Source organism: Mastomys coucha, unplaced genomic scaffold (genome assembly GCF_008632895.1).
Source record: "Mastomys coucha isolate ucsf_1 unplaced genomic scaffold, UCSF_Mcou_1 pScaffold21, whole genome shotgun sequence".
NCBI lineage: Eukaryota > Metazoa > Chordata > Mammalia > Rodentia > Muridae > Mastomys > Mastomys coucha.
In genome coordinates this window covers 191,492,224-191,510,431 of record NW_022196904.1, presented here as the reverse complement: position 1 = coordinate 191,510,431, position 18,208 = coordinate 191,492,224, and the positions used below count along the sequence as shown (strand labels likewise).

General features: G+C 38.8%; 1 protein-coding gene across 2 annotated transcripts in view; it reads left to right on the top strand.

Annotated features, from left to right (window-relative positions):
* The window catches only part of Rab11fip2 (RAB11 family interacting protein 2), a 39,958-nt gene extending 22,251 nt beyond the window's left edge, over window positions 1-17,707 (top strand). Inside the window, exons 4-5 of one of the 2 annotated variants that reach the window (XM_031390862.1) lie at window positions 7,630-7,675; window positions 13,433-17,707. In XM_031390862.1, coding sequence (XP_031246722.1) covers window positions 7,630-7,675; window positions 13,433-13,660 — 274 coding nt within the window. In that variant the 3' untranslated portion in view covers window positions 13,661-17,707. The remainder of the gene's footprint in view (window positions 1-7,629; window positions 7,676-13,432) is intronic. The other variant, XM_031390861.1, reaches the window with a different exon arrangement.
* The last annotated feature ends 501 nt before the right edge of the window (window positions 17,708-18,208 follow it).

The window sequence follows — 18,208 nt, the reverse complement described above, 5'->3', positions numbered from 1 at the left end:
TCCCTCAGCCACTACTAATTATGGATGTGTGGCACTAGCATTCATAGGCCAAGGTCTCCTCAGAGTGCAAAGATAAGCAATGCAGTTTCCCCAGTGGCAGAAGGGTCTTCTTACACCAAGAGAGGCATGACAGAATTATGGAGTAAACTGCCTGAAATTTCAAGTTCATCTTGACATGTCAGGGAAGTTATGTGCGTGTTGCTGGATTTATTCTTCTTGTGTATTAAGGGTACTTAAGAGAAAACTGTTTGAGAAGCTTAGCTTTAAAGGAGTGGGATTTGGCATCCACAGGGCTTATGTATGGAAATCAGTGAGTTGTTGGACTGTCTTTAAAATAACTTGTGTTACTTTTCTTCAGCAGGAGAAAGTAATTAGTTAATAAACTTGATTGAATATTAAGTCTCAGAGCATGCCTCTCTTGGTAGATATCCATAAATCCTTGTGTTCTAGCCCTTTCTCCGGTAGCAGCTAGTTTTCATTATAGAAAAACTGCACGTCAAAATTTACTGTCCATGACCTTTGCTGTCACTGACCACGTTTTTTAATTGTCTTGCCTCTGAGATCTCTTAAAAGATACCCCATGAGAATATTAATAAGCAAATTGCTGTTAATCCCCACAGACACTTCTGCATTAGTTCTGTTTTGTCACCAGAGTGTTTAGTGTGCCCAGTCCCAGGGGAGAGCGTGTAGTACCTCAGGCTGCTCTGTCATTAATCTGACTTAGTCCTTTGTTACTTGCCTTTTTCCTAAAAAGAAATAAAGAATGAAAGCAAGCAAGCAAACAAACAAGCTATTTCATCTTGTCTTCTCAGCTTTATTTTCTTGTGTTACAAACATAATTATAACTGAATTGTATTTACTACGTCAATTAAAATTTTTTTTGTTGTGCTTTGAGAAGAGGATTATTAACAAGTTTTTTAGAACTTCTTTAGTGTGTAACCTCTCTGGAACATGAAATAAGAAGCACAGAAGTAACTGTCTTCAGGATTTACCAGAGGGTTCTTTAATTACTTTGTATTGTGGTCAGGTAGCTAAAGTGATGGTGGGTTGTGCTCACAAGCCAACCTTGAGTTAATTTTATTGGAAGTCCATTCGTTTGAAACATTTCAATTCTTATGGCCAATTTGTCTTAGTTTGTTTCTCTATTGCTGTGATAGAGACCATAGCCAAAAACAATCTGAAGAGGAAAGTATTTACTTATTTTGGCTTACAGCTTATAGTCCCTCATGAAGGGAAGGCTCGGCAGAAACTCAAAGTAGGAACCTGGAGGCAGGAACTTATGCAGATGCCATGAAGGATGCTGTTTACTGACTTGCTGTTAACTGGCTTTCTCAGCCAGCTTTCTTGTATACTCCAGGACCACCTGGCCTTAGGGCAGTACCACCTACAGTGGGCAGGGCCCTCCCACCCTCCCCAAACTATAGTTTATCAAAAAGATGCCTCATATGCTTGCCTATAGGCCACTCTGATAGAGGCATTTTCTCATTTGAAGTTCCCTCTTCTCAGGTTTGTATCAAACCAACCAGGACATAGCTATATATGCTGGAATATCTCTTTCCATCTTAAAAGGAACTGAAAACAATCTACTAGTGTCCTCTTAGATATGAATATAAGTAACATTTGCAATTTAGGGAAGGGTTTTCTCTGTTCCCTGGACACTTGTCTTGTTGGTAGACATTCAGTCAACCATCCTGGCTCTCACAATTATTATCAAGCACTAAGTAGCAAGTCATTCAGCATCCATGTTTAGTGGTCCTGCCATGCTGTAGATGGTGTGACAGAGATAAGGCTGGAAAGGATAATGAGATACGATTTCTTTAAGTGGCTTTCAGCAAAGAGGCATGGGAAGCTCTGGATTGAGGCTAGATTCAGAGAAAATAGCTGTTGAGCCACAATTTGCTGTTAAAACAAAAAACAAAAAAACATTGTCATGCTCATTTCTTTTAGTGTTCTTCTAATGTTAATTCTTTGAAATTTAAATGTGAAATGAACAGTTAGGTGGCTTGTACTTTGGCACTGAATGGTGGGCTATCCAGATGGAAAAATAGTCCAGCAAAATATGGTGGGGTTAAAAAATTGTCTAAGGGCTGGCGAGATGGCTCAGCCGGTAAGAGCACTGACTGCTCTTCTGAAGGTCCTAAGTTCAGATCCCAGCAACCACATGGTAGCTCACAACCACCCATAATGAGATCTGACACCCTCTTCTGGTGCATCTGAAGACAGCTACAGTGAATTATGATGGAGGGAGCGGGGCCGGCAGAGGTCCAGAGTTCAGTTCCCAGCAGCCACACACATGATGGCTCATGGCCATCTGTACAGCTACAGTGTACTCATACACATAAAATAAATCTTTAAAAAAAAAGTTGTATAAAGAATTTGTCATTATTCAAGCAGAATTTCCAGATAAATCATGAGGTTAGACTTGTTAGACCTGAGGTGCTGCCATGGCCAACAGAGTCTTGGCTAGATTGGGTAAGATGGAGTGAATAGCTGTGTGATTGTGGTCCTGTAATCAGAGAGGAACATGCATGGGAGCAGCAAGGAGATGGGATGTCTGGGCTTAGTCCAAGGAGGATGGGTTTACTGGACATGCCTGCCAAAGACTGCTGCTTCACAGGGGTGGGGGTGCCCAGAAGATGGTTGGTAGAAAAGGTAAAGGGGATGCATGCGTTTGGGTGCATTTGCCTTGAAGTACAGGTAGGACTCTTGATCTGAATATGTAGCCAGACAACTCGTAAGCCCAGTATTCTGGAAGGTAAAGAAGTTGTGGTTGAAGAGAAAAGATTTCAGTCATTCATCCATGATGTGGTGACAGCTAAAGTATCAAGAGAAGTGAAGCCATCAAAGTGAAGTAGAGGAGAAAGTCTGGCTGCTGTCTTAGGGAATAGCTGCATTCCCTATACAAGCACAAAAAGAGGAAGGCAGCAATGAAAGGGGCACTGGGGATGCAGGAATTAGGCTGGCTTGCTGTACAGGAAACAGCCTCAAAAAGGCAGAGTAGCCCTTGGTGAAATGGAAGTTGCCCTGGTAAAAGGAGTTTGTCATCAAAGAAGTAGTGATGGGGTGTGGGGTTAGAGTGTGGATGGGTAAGTTCCTGCTGCATGAGGGCTGGCATCTTTATCCCACTTTCTAGGATATACCAGTGAGTACTGCAAAGGGAGGGTTTCTCTTTTACTCTCATGTGTTACAAATTTAATGATGCATAACAGCCTCTTATAGAGCCTCCTCCCACCTGCCCTTGCCACTGAGGGAAGCTCTGGTCCCTTGAGCCTTCTCCATTCGCTTAAAGGACAAGATCAATAGGATGCTGACCTTGGAAAGTAATTACTGTCAGAAGTTCTTCTTTGATGGTTTAGAGTTACACTTGGTTCCTTCACTTACTAAGGTATTGGCCAGTGTTTGAGGAAACTACCCCCTCTCCCTGCCAGGTGGTACTTCTCTGGACTTTGTCAATTATTTGGATTCACATATTAAAGGAAACTGCATCAAGCTTTAGGCTAAAGTGACTTTGTCATTTGAGCAGTGATATGTTTGGAAAGAGAAGTAGGAGGTGTAAGACTTGACTTTGCATGGCTTGGAAAGAGTAGCAGCCCTTGCAGTGATGGCCTCCTGCTTGGAAGGCTTCCTCCTGAAGCGCAGAGGTTGAATAGTTTCCTCTGGTTGTAATAGACCTTTGTTCTCAGGTGTTCTGTCCTCTTGACAAGTCAAGCATTTTAAACTTAACATTGTGAATAGGCCTTCCCCTGTCTTAGAGCTTTCTGCTTCAGAGAGTGTGCTTGCTTAAAAAAGAAAAACATTTTGAGCAGGGCTGGAAGCCCACATTATCACTGTAGCAACTGGGCCCATCACTTCCTAGAGACAGACTTATTTAGTACCTGTAGACAGAGTAATGAAACACAGGTTTCAATTTCTACTCAATTATTTCTTTACTCGCTACTCTAACCTTAAGATAAACTAATAAATGATATAAGAAAGTTTATCATTTCTAGAAAAATAATAGTTAAAATGCACAATAGTTTACATTTCAAGTTTACTTACATTTTTTTCAGAATTTTAAAATGGATTTGCAAATAAAAAAATACTAATCCTTTTACCTGAAAACTTAACTATGATAAGATTAAGACATTTTATCGGTTTAAAATATGTTTAAGCATATACATTAAAGTACTTATCTGTTTAAAAATTACTTTAGGATCCTGTGGCTCTATCAAACTTTCTCAGGTCTTTTTCCAAGAATAAACATAAACTCTGGAATTTAGTTGTACAGACTCTCTCTTCACCATGAGCATATCCAGTTTTATTTTCTACCTGATTGAAAACACCAGCCCTTAACTTGTCAGCAGCTCAGTTGAGCAGTCAAATTGTATTATTCAATATCTTGTCTGACATGAGGACACCAGTGCAAAGAGAGATATCACAAATTGGTGCCACACTTCAATAAATAGAGACATTTTATTTTGCACCACACTAATTCAATCCAGTTCAGTTAATTCTTTTTTCCCCCCTGTAAGAACAGATGAAAAAAGGCAGCCATGAATGACTGAGTTGGTCATGTGTTTGACACGTCAGTGTGTGTATACAAAGCAACCATAATGGAGGGTTCAGCCTTTGGCTCTCAGATAATACCAGTGTGGGGGCCTCACTTAGCACATGGTGCAGAGTGGGTACCTGAGCTCACAGGCAAGCTCACACACGTGTGCATGCTCAGGCTTAGAGAGGGAAGGGGCTGGGCTGCTGCCTGAGTGCACTGCCCTGCCCCGCTCTGGCAGTGTAGAGAATCCCAATGATCATTAGCCCCTTCTCACGCCCTTGAGTTTTATTTTACCTTCCTGAGCAAAAATTACTCCACACTGCTTAGTACTTTGTGATTTTGATTAAAAAAAAAATCTTTGATCTAAATGTGCTCCTTAAAAATCCTTGTGATAATGTAACACCCATGCTTCTGTTATTTCTTGGTTCAACAATTTTTCTCTGACACAGGCTGCTGAGTGGATATAGTCATGATATTTTATTCCTGGGGATGAATAGAATAGATCAGAACCCCAAGTGTGGAATGTTCATAGCTTATTGAGAGGAGACCAACATTGTTGGGAAACATGCTTGTTGCCTGTGGATAAGGTCTGAGGTCCTTGAGTTTATCCATAGAAGCCATCAGGGGATCTTAGCCTGCATGTTGTGCTCCAAAGTCCTGTACTGATGATGCCACTGCCTAGCACTCATCACTCTTCCAGTGTCCACAGAGCTGTCCTTTAGCCAGCCAAGCCTCTCTATCTTTTGTGGAGTCTCAAATCCTACTTTTCCCAGGAAAAAGGCCTTCTTCAGTGAATTCTGTAAGAGAGCATGACTTTCACACACTTGCTCTAAGAATTTTGGGATACCCTACCTCTCCATCCTGTGAATGAGGTTTTATCCCATAATGAAATGAGGTTGCCCAGTTAATCCAGAGTGCTTGCTCCAGCGTTACAGTCAACACAAAGATTTGTCGAGGGGAAAAATGTGCAGGGCTGTAGTCTCAGTTCGGACAGATCTCAGAGCCAGATTCCACCAGTCCGCAGTGGAAGAATTTATAACTAATGTTATAATGTTACCTAACATTCCTTATATTTAAAATGAAGTTATAGAAGATAGAATTTGGTACCACATGATTCTCTTGTCATGAAAATAAGTTATTTTTGAAAAAGAGTTTAAAAGAATGAAAATTACGTATCTCAAATGACCTGAGATTGTGCATGGGGCAGGCTCTTCCTGATCTTTGTTTTCTGAATTACTCCATTCATTTTCTCTCTCCACAGCAATCTGTTTGGGAAATGCTTTTGACATTATGGTTTTGCAGATGAAGGAACCAAGATGTAGTCAAAGTGACTTGTTAAAGGTCATGAAGCAGCAGGTACAGAGGTAGAGCACAGTGTGAATTCATCTCCCTTAGCTGAGGGCTCTAGACTCCTCTGCTCTTGAGCACTTTGGTGTTCTGACACCCCTGCATGTAAATCATGTTACACATGGGGCTGACTGTCCACCAGTGGAGATGGGTGTAGTAGAGTGTGTTGCTTATCAGAAAACATGCCATGAGGCCATGAAGCAAGGGGACTGTCTTTCACTGGCCCCTCCATTACACTGGCTTGGGTTGAGAGCTGGAGAAAGTAGAAACATCAGCAATTGCTGCCACAGTAGGACAATGCAAGTACAGGGCAGCAAGTGCAGAGCTGCAGGTACAAGGCTGCAGGTACAAGCCAGATACAGGGCTGCGGGTACAAGACAACTCAAATGTTGGCCTTTGGGACTTTGTTCTTACCATTTTGTCTCTTGTCAGGGTTTTGAGGCATGGCTGGTTCTCTGACACTAGTATAGGACCTCACAGAACACCATGCAGATGGTATACAGGGATAGGGAAATGTGGTAGCTACATAAGCCTACAGTGCTGTACTGCAGGTCTCAGCACATATCTCATGCCTGTCTGCCTAGTAACCCAGCCCCACCACAACATTAAACTGCTTCTACAGGCTCTACTCCTGGAAAAGGTCCACAGCCAGTGCTTGTAATCTGGCTGTAAAAACCTTGAGTGTGCCCTGGCTACATAGCACATTCTCTTGATTTGTGGCCCTATATGTATCATGCCTTTTAGGGTTTGCACTGTGGGATATGATGTATACCTGTAACCAGGGCTGTGTTTCATAAAAAAAATTCCAGTGTCCGCAATTTCTATCACATGGACAAGATTTTAAAAGTTCCTTAAGTCTTAGGAGTCTATTTTTTTTTATGTAGTTTACAGACAATAGAAAAATATGTCCGATAGTTTAGTCTTCTTTTTAATGTGTATTATGTGGAATAAAAAGACTCCCAGGAAATTAATCTGCTCCGTATCTGTTCTGAGGATAAGTGCCTTAAATGCTGGGTATGATTTGTAGTGGAACAGCAGTGATGAAACATTTGCTCATCAGATGGCTTTGAAGTTGAGCTTCTCTGGGGTGGCTGCAGTCTCCTTCCTAATGGGCATGTTTCAAAGGAGAAAGTGGCTGTGGCACTCTGCAGTGATGTCTCCAAATGGACAGTTTGAAAGCTAGAAATCACATTAAAGACAGAAGTTATTTCTGCTACTGTGGACTCATTCTCATTGACAGGATAAGGTCTGAAAGTTAATTTTTCCAATATACTTGACATTTTAAACAAAGGTTGCTTGATTTCTCTTACTCTATAACCTTTCCAAACACTTTCTTAGCTTTCCACAGTAATATGCCAAAAGGGTTGAGGTGTGTGTGTGTGTGTGTGTGTGTGTGTGTGTGTGTGTGTGTGTGTGTGTATGGAGAGAGTATATTATGAGAACTACTTTAATGAAGTATCTTACTGATAACATCACTATGCTTAAAGATATTTAGAAACTGTGCATTTAAGATTTATGGTTCCTTGATTCTGAATACTGAAGGATTTTGTTTCAGGGCTTAACCCTGCAAATGCTTTTAAGGATGTTGAGTAAATACTGTTTTGCTTCTACTTCTTGACTTGAATTTCACTTACCTAAGTTAGGACTTTAGACAGACATGTTGCAGTGTGGCTTAAAATGTTTCTATTTTTCTATTTCTTACCATATAGACTGTGCCAAGTTTAACCTTTATTTTATGTTTTATTACTTAGTTTTCATATGAATCCAACAAGCAGTGAAGACCTCAGGAAAATCCCGGTAAGTTACCAAGTGGTTACAAGACCACCAGAGAGCAAGCCTGGCTTCTCTCTGGCATATTCCCCTCATGCCTCTGTCTTCCTAAACACCTCAGTGGCAGAAACAACATTGGTCAGTGTGGTGGTTTGGGGAGAAAGAAGTCAAAACGAGGCTTTGCCTCTACTATACAAATGAGTGTGGCTTCTGTATGTGCTCAGAGACAGCCCAAGCTGATATAGTTATAATTGAACGTCTATCTAGGATATACATGTTTGTTTATATCTTGTGACCTTAATGTGAAAGCTGTATGTCAGAGTCAATATTGTAGTTGCGAAAGTAGCTAACATTTGTTGTTGGGACAGGGACTGAATAAAGAGCAAAGCTGCTTGCTAATATTCAGTAGGAAAGCAGCATGGTAAGAGACCAGAGTTTATCAGGAAAGGCTTTGGAAAGACAAAAGCCTCAGGGTACCTCTCTTCCAAGTCAGATCCAAACCTGATCTTTCCCAGGATTGGCAGCAGTCAGCTAGCTAAATGAATGTGTGTAGTTTGCAAGAATTGCTGAGATAGCTTAACTTTGTGTCATTGTTACCTGAAGTTCTGTATTGTATAGAAGTATTTAGTTACATCTGAGTCCTCTTAAATTTGTTGACATGTAGAATAAATCACTTTATAAAAATACAGGCAGATGTTCTTGGAAGAAAACTACATTCTCACTAAATAACAGAAAGAGGCCAATGGCTGCTGTTTCAACTATCTATCTTTAATATGTGTGATCCAGATGTATTTAATTTTTTTTCTAGCAATTGTATATCACAATTTCTAGTATATGTTTGTCTAAAGTCAAAGTGGAGTTTTAAGTGCAGTTGTCTGTCTAAAGAATTGTAGAAGACTCTGTGGATGCATGGGACTTTAGAGAATGCTTTTGCTGTTCTATGTAAATGATTTCTAAGTTTTGATGTTTTATAAGTATTTGTCTTTATAATGTGGCAGTCTCAAAGCAATGTCAGACTATATGAAGTCAGTGTTTGATCAGATAGTGAAATGAATTCTACCAGCTGTTACTTAATCTCAAACAAAATGCAACATCAAAAATTGATTTAATATGTAGCTATTGTTTATTAGGTAACCTTAATTACAATTTCCATGTGCTTGTAGATGTACTTTTCCAAATCTTATAATTTATCAGTGTTAAAACAGTCTTAGAAATCTTTAAAGAAATAAAATGTGAAAATTGTTTTAGTTCAGGGATTTAAAGGTGATAACAGAATCCTTGATGTGTGATTGTTTTTCTCTGGAATCTAACTATTCTAAATGACAGTTAAAAGATTACTAGGTGTTGCTAATGTACTGCAAGATACAATTAAGAGGAGAAAGAGTCCTTACAGACGAGTTTTCAGAAGAAGTTATTTGAACAATTTTTATGTTGAAGATTACAAGATGTTTGAAGTAATTTACATGAAGTTCTCCAGTAATAGACATCCAGCAAGTTATTTTCTCTCCTTCTGGAGGGAGTATTGTGTAATTAGGTTTGTATGTCGACTATGCTGGTGCCAACACCTGTCTGTGGAGGCGCGGTGTTTAGGCAGGAGCAGTAGCCAGTTGAAAGGGCAGTGTGAGCTCTTTAAGGCCTAATTAAGAACTGAAAGGGAGATGAAGAGAGGAAGACAAAGGATGTGAAAGTAGCTGAGATGATGTTCCCAGAGCAGAGTCCTCATTACACCATAATGAGATGATCTGAGAACGCCAGCCTTCATCTCCTCCCTCTCTCCTCCAGTTGCCTTGGATGTCAGTTAGGACCCCACCAATATTTGGTTACCAGGGTAACCTTTCTTTAAATCTTCAGTTATTTTGAGTCTTGATAATTTGCTTTTGTCTAAATTTAAATATTGTAATAATATATATGTACATGTGAATATATATGTGTATATATATGTATATATGTATATATATTTTTTCCTAGTTTAAAAGACTAGATTGTATGTAAGGTAAAAATAGCTAATACATCTGAGAATCTTCCACATGAGTCTTACTATTTAAAGTTCTGGTTTAAAACTTCATGAAGGACTGTTCCTCTTACCCAGTCCATCTTTGTGTCTGTATAAGGGACTTTACTTTTAGCAGATGTGAAGTAGAAAAGAAGAATTAGTTGTAAAAGAAAAGAGACAGGAAAAATTTATATTAAATTTTAAAACAGGAAAACATCTTTAAAATGTGTGCTGTCTGTGAAGTCTGGGGACAAAATACTGAATTTATGGCAGCCCCATTGTGGGCTCTGTTCTGAGGTTGGAGTTCAGTTTTCTATGAATATACCTTTTGAAGAACATTTTTTTTGTATTTTCTTGAGAGTCTCCCTCTTTAAACAAGCTAATTTTTTACAACCAGGAAACATTTTTAACATCATTTATATTAGTTAATATTAATTTTATTATTTCCTTTGACATTATAAATGTGTGTATGAGTATATTAATATGTTGGTTTAGGAATTACATACCTAAAATTAGAAATTTTGTTTGGTTCTCAAAAGTAAATAAAATCTGGAGCCAAGTCTGAGCTGTATTAATTATTTTTATTTTTTCCCAGAGTATAGTTTATGGTACATGTGTCTTTAAGATATTTCCCTGTTTATAAATCTGATGCTGAATTTTGGGTAAAATTTCCACCTATAAAGAAGACAGAATTTTACTAAGAATAGAAATTTATTTCTAGGAAGGAGGCTGTGATGAGAAAGGTAAAGAGTATGTTGTTTGTTTGGCAGTAAAGTATTAAACAGTATTCCAAAATATTAGGTAATCTTGCAAGACTGAGATGCTTCCTATCATGGCATTTAGACTACTTATGTCATAATGCAATTTTTTGGGCATGTTATTTATCTTCATTTTTTTAAGATAAATGTTAAAATGTTAGGTACATTAGCCAGTGTGATAAATACAGGTATTAACCATGTAAGTGATTTTTGAATGTATGCCATCTTATAATTTGAAATTTGAAAATGATTAAAATTAGAGAATCTGAATAGATGCAGTTATGTTAAGTTCATTAAAAAAATAAAAGCAGACAACCTTTAAGTAACATAACCCATTTAGTTAGTTTTCATGACCCCCATGATTCTTATATTTTTCCAGTAAATATTTTGTTAGAAGAGTGAAATCACATTAGTTAGACTTTATTATTTTAAAAATGCAGTTCAGAAAAAAAATCACTCAATAGATAACAGGATTGAAAGGGTAGGAGGACGTGTCTTATCAGATAAAGGAGGCCACAATCAGCCTTATTCCTGCCTCATTCTTATACAATATTATTTGTGCTAAAGTACAAAGGTTAGCTTGTTTCTGTCAAATTAAGAACTCTATAGTTTGTCTTGTCTTTACTATAGAAAAATGCATAATACAGTGTATATTTTATGAGAATATAGTTAATTTATAATATAACTCTAAACAACTAGTGACCAACGCATTATTTTATAGACTTGACTGACCCAAGAGGGAAGATAGAAACCAGAACTTAGCTCTAAAATTTTCCATATGGTGTTAAGAGCAACATTTGAAATGTTGGGGCACAAGTAATTTAATTCAAAATTTTTCAACTTTTCCTATTTGCTAATTGGAAAACTAAGTTGTTTAAAGTATATTTCACAGAATTTAAATTCACTCTCTTAAATATTGTGTTTATTCAGTTAAAGTAAGCTTATAATAAATTTCAAAATATAGCAAAAGATTTTATTTATTTATTTATTTATTTTGTTTTTTTGAGAGACATGGTTTTTCTGTGTAGCCCTGGCTGTCCTAGAACTTTAGGCTGGCCGAAAACTCAGAAATCTGCCTGCCTCTGCCTCCCAAGTGCTGGGATTAAAGGCGTGTGCCACCACTGCCCAGCTTTTGATTTTCTTGTTTGAGGTCTTGGGAAGCATTGTTTTAAAAATGCTACCACTTTAAATTAACATTTATTAAATGTTAAAAATCCTTTGCATATTGTTATTGTGTCATTATAGAGGCTGTTAAAGTTTCTAAAGCATCCAAACTGATATTTTCAGTATTTAAGTAGCTCTGGATGTAACCTCTGCTCTCCCAAGTGACATTATCCCTAGTTGCCAGGTTAGTTTCCTAGAACATTGCCTCAAAGATAGTTCTGCTTAAAGAAGAGCTAAGAAGTGATCTGCTTCTGCTTAGACACCTTCAATGGTTTATTTTCCTTAGGACAAGGCTACAGATCCTCAAAGATGACCCTGCCTATGCTTGATGGTGCAGTAGGAGTCACGGAGCCTCTTCTCTCAGACTTGTTTTCTGGTCATGCCTCCCTGGCCTGTGACAGGCCACTGGACCATAAGCCCTGGTTTGCTAATTGACCCCACTGCCAATTTGTGCCTGGAGATTGTGAAACCTGTTGCAAGCTGTTACTACCCAAACTCTGAAGCCTGGGGTATGGGAGACAGTTTTTAGCCTAAAGGTTGTACACCCTCAAGGAAGGGACATTGCAAGGACTGGGGTGTCACTCTAGTTTCTGCCCTGGGATCTTGTAGTAGAAGCATATAGTCAAGAGCTAGACACACAATACAGTCAAAAGTAGATGCTGACAATGGGCGAAATATATAATTACTATGGGAACAAGAGTCTTTCTGCATTCCTCTGGCCTCACTAATCCACTGCTGGACAGATGAACCAGATTCCTTAATATTTCAGTTAATTTTTCTTTAAGCAAAATGGAAGTGTTTGATAGGAAGTGATGCAAATCATCTTAAATTGTTGGGTTTAAGGATAGAACTATGTTTTAAAGGCATAAAATATGCTATTTTTATCTAGACATTTACATATTAGAAATGTAAATTCCAGGACATTGAAATCTATGGAAATATTAATGGCCCATCTTCGTTGTCACAACGTGTTTTCTTTATATTTCAGTGTCACAACACTGTTAGAATCAAACAAGTTGAATAAAGACTCTCTTTTGGTTGCATTTATGCTTTTGTTTGATTTTTTTTAACTACTTGAATACCATTAGCTAGGTAAATAAATCAGATAAGAGGATACATCTCTGTCCTGACCGTAGTACTAATGTGGCTGTAGCTGAGCTCTCAGCTTCCTGATAGCATCCATTACTCAGGAAGACTCAGCTCACATTGTGGTCATCTAAGGCAGAAGCCATACCTGTGAATGGAGCTCCTTGGTCTAGCTCCAGGAGCCTTTCATCATTTCTCAGCATGTTAGAGAATCAGCCTGGCATTTCTGTTTCTCATAGCCATAATCAATAAAAGCCCAGATGGAAGTGTGAGTCCACATTTAGAGGAAGCAGTTCTGTGAGGACAGTGTCCATATGTGCAGTTTTCTATAGCTTCTTGCAAGTCCTTTGACTAGATTCCTACAGGCGTTTAGTTTTAATTGATTTTCATTATATTAACTAACTTGTTTGAAACTATAGAGCATGTCTTATCTAGCCAACTCTGGTATGCTGGGGATGGAACCCAGAGTCTTCTGCATGCTATGCAAGTGTTCTGCCACTGAGCCATACATACCCTCAACACTCATGCTGTGGTTTAGTTCTCACTGCTACAGACTGTCTCTGGCTCTAGGAAGTTGTTCCAATGTAAGAAGGAGTTTCAGGTACATGTTGAATCAGGATATGGTCTGTCTGCCCTCCTTCCTGCCAGGGACTGAGCAGCACCCAGCTACAACTAGAGAGAAGCTTTATCAGCTTCAGCAAAGCCAGAAGGTGGAATTCTGAGTAGCCTTTAATGTATGTGTCTGTGTCCTGCCTGCTAAAGCAAGTCTGCATCCCATTCCAGGACAACAATCCTTTCGATGCCACGGCTGGGTACCGAAGTCTGACCTATGAAGAGGTGCTGCAGGAGCTGGTGAAGCACAAAGAACTCCTTCGGAGGAAGGACACCCACATCCGAGAGCTAGAGGACTACATTGACAACCTCCTTGTCAGGGTGATGGAAGAGACACCTAGCATCCTGCGAGTGCCCTATGAGCCATCCAGGAAAGCTGGCAAGTTCACCAATAGCTAGTGGGAGTCAAGAGGACTATTCATAACTGGGGAGAGAGGGGGAGAGAGAGAGGGAGAGAGAGAGGAAGGAACAGGAAGGGAAGAAGGATGTGTTACTGGAAAAGATGGCACAGTCAGGCTTCACCTCCTTCCCTCTGTCATTGGGAACAGTTGTCAGCCCTGTTCATACTCACAGGTATTATCAAAAGTAACCTTTGGAGTGGGTAAAATAATCTAAACTCTTAAACCGAAAATGAGCCATGCCTTGATGACTGAGCAGTTATCTCGCATCACTTGGGTACTGGTGCTGGACCCCTGTCTGCCATAGGCCTGGAACTATCTTCAGCAGCCCATGAGTTATTCCTCAGGAATAGATTGCATAAAGCAGAATCGATACTGTTGTTGGATTCTCAGTAGTCAGTCTGTAGACACACTCAGTATCAGGAACACTGCTCATTATAAACAGACACACTCAGTGTCAGAACACTGCTCATGATAAACACTACTGAAAAAAAAGTTCCTCATACATGACTATGTATGTTCGCGTGTTTCTCTGTATAAAGTACATGCATATACCTCATATACACGTGTGTTTTTAAGACATTTAAAAACAAGTGGTTGCCTCTAAGGTTAGGATATCAATCTCATAGTTTAAAATGCACTTTTGCAGAATATACCCAGGACCACTTCTCACCAGGGCCACCCCACCTCTGGAAAAGCTACTTCAACCCACTCCTGATTCTCTGAACCCTGCTTTTGAAGAGATTCACTACTTCTAACTTTATCCCCGATAATTGTCCCCCCCCCAAAAAAAAACAATGATCTCAAGTCTCTTTTCAAGGAATGCAAAAATTTAGAGCTCTTTATTCTTTTTGTAGAAGTATAGATATCTTCAGCCAGTACTCTCCTGGTGTTTGAGTTTATAGGAAGTGTAAGCAGGAGATGGGGCAGTACAGTTTGTCCTACTGTATTCTGAGCAGAGACAACTGTGCAGTTACATCTGAAAACAAGCTGGGCATGGGGTGATAACCAAAGGCAACAGAGACAGTTCTAGGGATGAAGGTTGGGCTTGGTTTCAATGTCATCATTAATAGAACTGATGGTTGCCTTTGAGCCCTGAACCAAAGACTCATCATGACCATGGGTGTTGAGAGCAGGTCTCTAACAACATACAGCATGAGGCAACCCACGTCCACCCTTGAGGATTGATGTCACACACTATGGAGTCTTTGTTTAAACCTGCCTCCCTAGAATGGTAGTTTTCTTTGGATTAGCTTTCTGTATTTGTATAAAATTATTCTAAAATTTAAAGTGAAAAGTGATGAGATAAGAATATTGCAGATCTTCTGCTGGTATTTCAACCTTTCAGATTTACACTCCGAAGTAGACAGTCTTTCTGAATTGAGGATGTAAAGACTAGCTGCATACAGAAGCTGGGACCGGGTGCATTCCGTACCCCTGTAGTGAGGTACATGTTCCTGATTATTATCTCTAGTAAGACTTCACTGAAAGTCAAATGAAAGCAGAGATTATAATTTTGCTGAATTTCATATTTTTTAGTCACAGAATCCCTTGTTATCTATATTTTCTGAGTTTCTGTGGTTTTCTAGAAGACATGGGTTTTGAAGTGATTTTTTCCCCAAATATAAACTTCAGTACTTTTCTAAAATTAAAATAGAGGAGGAAAAATGGAGTTTTACAATCAGTTTTTCTTCCATTTAATTAATAATTGAAGTGATTCTGTAATAAACTTCAAAGTCTAAGGTAGATTTGATTTTTCCCATGTGAGATCTTGGTAAATATTTTTTGTTTTAAATGGTGCCATTTAAAATGGGCATTTATTAGATATCATCAAATCTTAGCATATTTTTATCACAGCATTTCTGAGACTCTCCAACTTCCTAAAGCACCCAAATCCATGTATTCAGTCTTATGCCAGCTGTCTGCAGGTACAGTAACATGTGTTAGCTAAGCGTGTCCTTTCTAGAGTCTCAGTCCTGTAGAGACCTGAGCTGTCTGTTGCTTTTGTCCTCGGAATAAGTTTCCCATAAATCTCATCTAAAAAGCATGGTTCAAATGCCTTTGTTCCTTTTTATGAGAAGTCATAAGGCACAGTTTTGCCTCCATTAGAGTCTGTGTATTCAGCTTCAACAGCCCTTACTGACTGGCCAGACTGAGTGGGTATTTGCTTCTCAGAATCTGAAGTGAAGCTTTGTCCAAGGGCAGTCTGGTAAGCAGTGAGATTTATCTGAGGCATGATTGTTGTTGCTAAATAAAAACAAATGTCTGAGACAAACAAAAATTCTGCATTTACACTCTGGAAAATGTTGTGTTCTAGTGGTAAGAGTATAACTCATAAACTTAATGTTATCATTAGTCAACATAACAGACTTACAAGTAAAACAAGTTCCAGAGAGCATAGTATGTGGCAGTGTCTAAGCGCATGTGTGAGCTAGGCACTGTAGAAAGAAGGCGAGAAAGACACTTGCTTTACCTTCCAAGTGGAACAGGGAGTATTCCAGTGATTTATTTTTGTATTAACTTAGCGGTGGAAATAAAAATGTATATTTCAGTAAACAGTGCATGCACAATAGATTTTTAAGAATATTTTATTTCTGATTTTAGCCTAAAAATACATACTCAAAAACACTTCTACCAACAAGACTTTTTAAAATCACAGAATCAAGCCTGATTTAATTTAACACACTGCTGTTATATAATTAAACTATTTCTTAAAACAACAACAGCAACAACAGTATTTTACAAGCAGTCTCTTGTCAGTTCTAAACTCAACTTGACAGTATTGCCACACAGCCCTGCCTCTGGGACTTCAAGTGTCATTCCTTAAGCACCAAGGTCATTGCTTAGAGTTGTATATAAGATACCATATAACCCACTCATGGTAAGTGTTGGAAGCATTACCTTTGCTGCTCTGTTCTGCATTGACCCCAGTTTTGCCCTCCTCCCATGAATGTAGTATTATTCATAGATATTATACATAACTACATGGATTGCTTTTTGCAGTAAATCAAGTTCTAGTTGTAATTTTCCAGCTGTGAAAATGTTGCCTTGTATTTAAAATGGTTTCACGAGTGAAAACCTAAGTAAATAAGCTCATTAGTGACAGACCTGCTTCTTCATGTCCCCCTTTCCCATCTCCCCACTCCTGCATCCTGCTTCCCATCCCAATGTGAGTGCTTATTCTTAACAAGGAGAATCTTTAAAAATGAGAAATAAAAAGGAAAGACCTGCTATGTCTAAGTCTCTATAGTAACTTTTACACTAAGCTTTTATTTTCCCCTAAAAAAAAAAAAAAGAAAAAAGAAAAAAAGCAGCTTACCCTGGATTAGAAAAGCAGGCTGAGACTCCTTGCTGTCTGTGCCATCGTCTATCTCTAGGTGCAGTAGGTGTCACTCGTGTGCGTGGGTGAAGTGTGAGCATGCCCAGTCATGTGATCTCTTCTCAGAGGGAAGGACTACACTGCAAGCTTGTGGTGCTATTGGAGAGGGTCTGTCAGCACATACCGAAAGCCCCCATTTTCACAGATTTATAACTTTAATAATCCAGATGCTGTCCTTGGAGGTATTTAATATGCAATAGGTAGCACCTTTACTAATTAATCTGCATATGAAGGGCTTCCTGGTGTATTTAATAAGATGTGTAGAAGCTCTTCAAGCATTAAACTAAAGTTGACGTTTTATTTCATTTACTTTTCTCTGTCAAAAAATATCAACCACTTACAATGGAATTGAAGTCTGTTACCTAATGGTATTTGGTATTTTAATTTCTGAAGCTTCTAGATTGTTTGTATTGTGAGGTACAAAAAATGCTGCAGATCTAGAAATGTATGTTCTTAGCAAGTGTTTGAATGATGTAAGCATTATTTATAATTGAAGAGTATTATCCCTACGTTCTTAAGTAAATGCTTAGTAACTCATACATTTTTGCAGGTACAAAAGTATATAAACATTGTATAATGTGACAGTTGTATAATTTATGTAATCTGATGCATGAGTCAGAATTTTTATATATGATAATTGATTTGTTATAGTTGATTAAAGTGTTTAAACTTAATCCAGTCATCAGAATTTCTTATTGTAGATAAAGCTGTTCCCATCGTGCATTTCTATAGACATCTTTATTTTCTCTTGATAATGAGACATTGTGTTAGAACATGTATTCAGTAAGGCCTCTTGTAGAGAATATGGTCCTGAAGAGTCATGCAGATGTGAAGTATCTTTTCTGCTTATTTGTATGTGGGGGCAGGGGAGATGGGGTTGTGTGTGTGTAAGGGAGAGAGAGTGGGAGCACATGCATGTGCATAGGTATGCATGTGTGCAGGTCTTTCCCTTCTCTCCTGAAGGGCATGCTAAGATCACAGACCCTTACAGCTTTTACATGGAATATGGGGATCAGACTCAGGCTATCAGACTTATATAGCAATCCTTTTTATCCCTGAGCCATCTACCCAGCCCCAGAAAAGTTTCTAAGAACTTAAAGGCAAGCTTTCTTCAGCACATGTGAAGATACATATGCTCTGCTATGAGACTTGCTCCCAGAGTACCTAAAA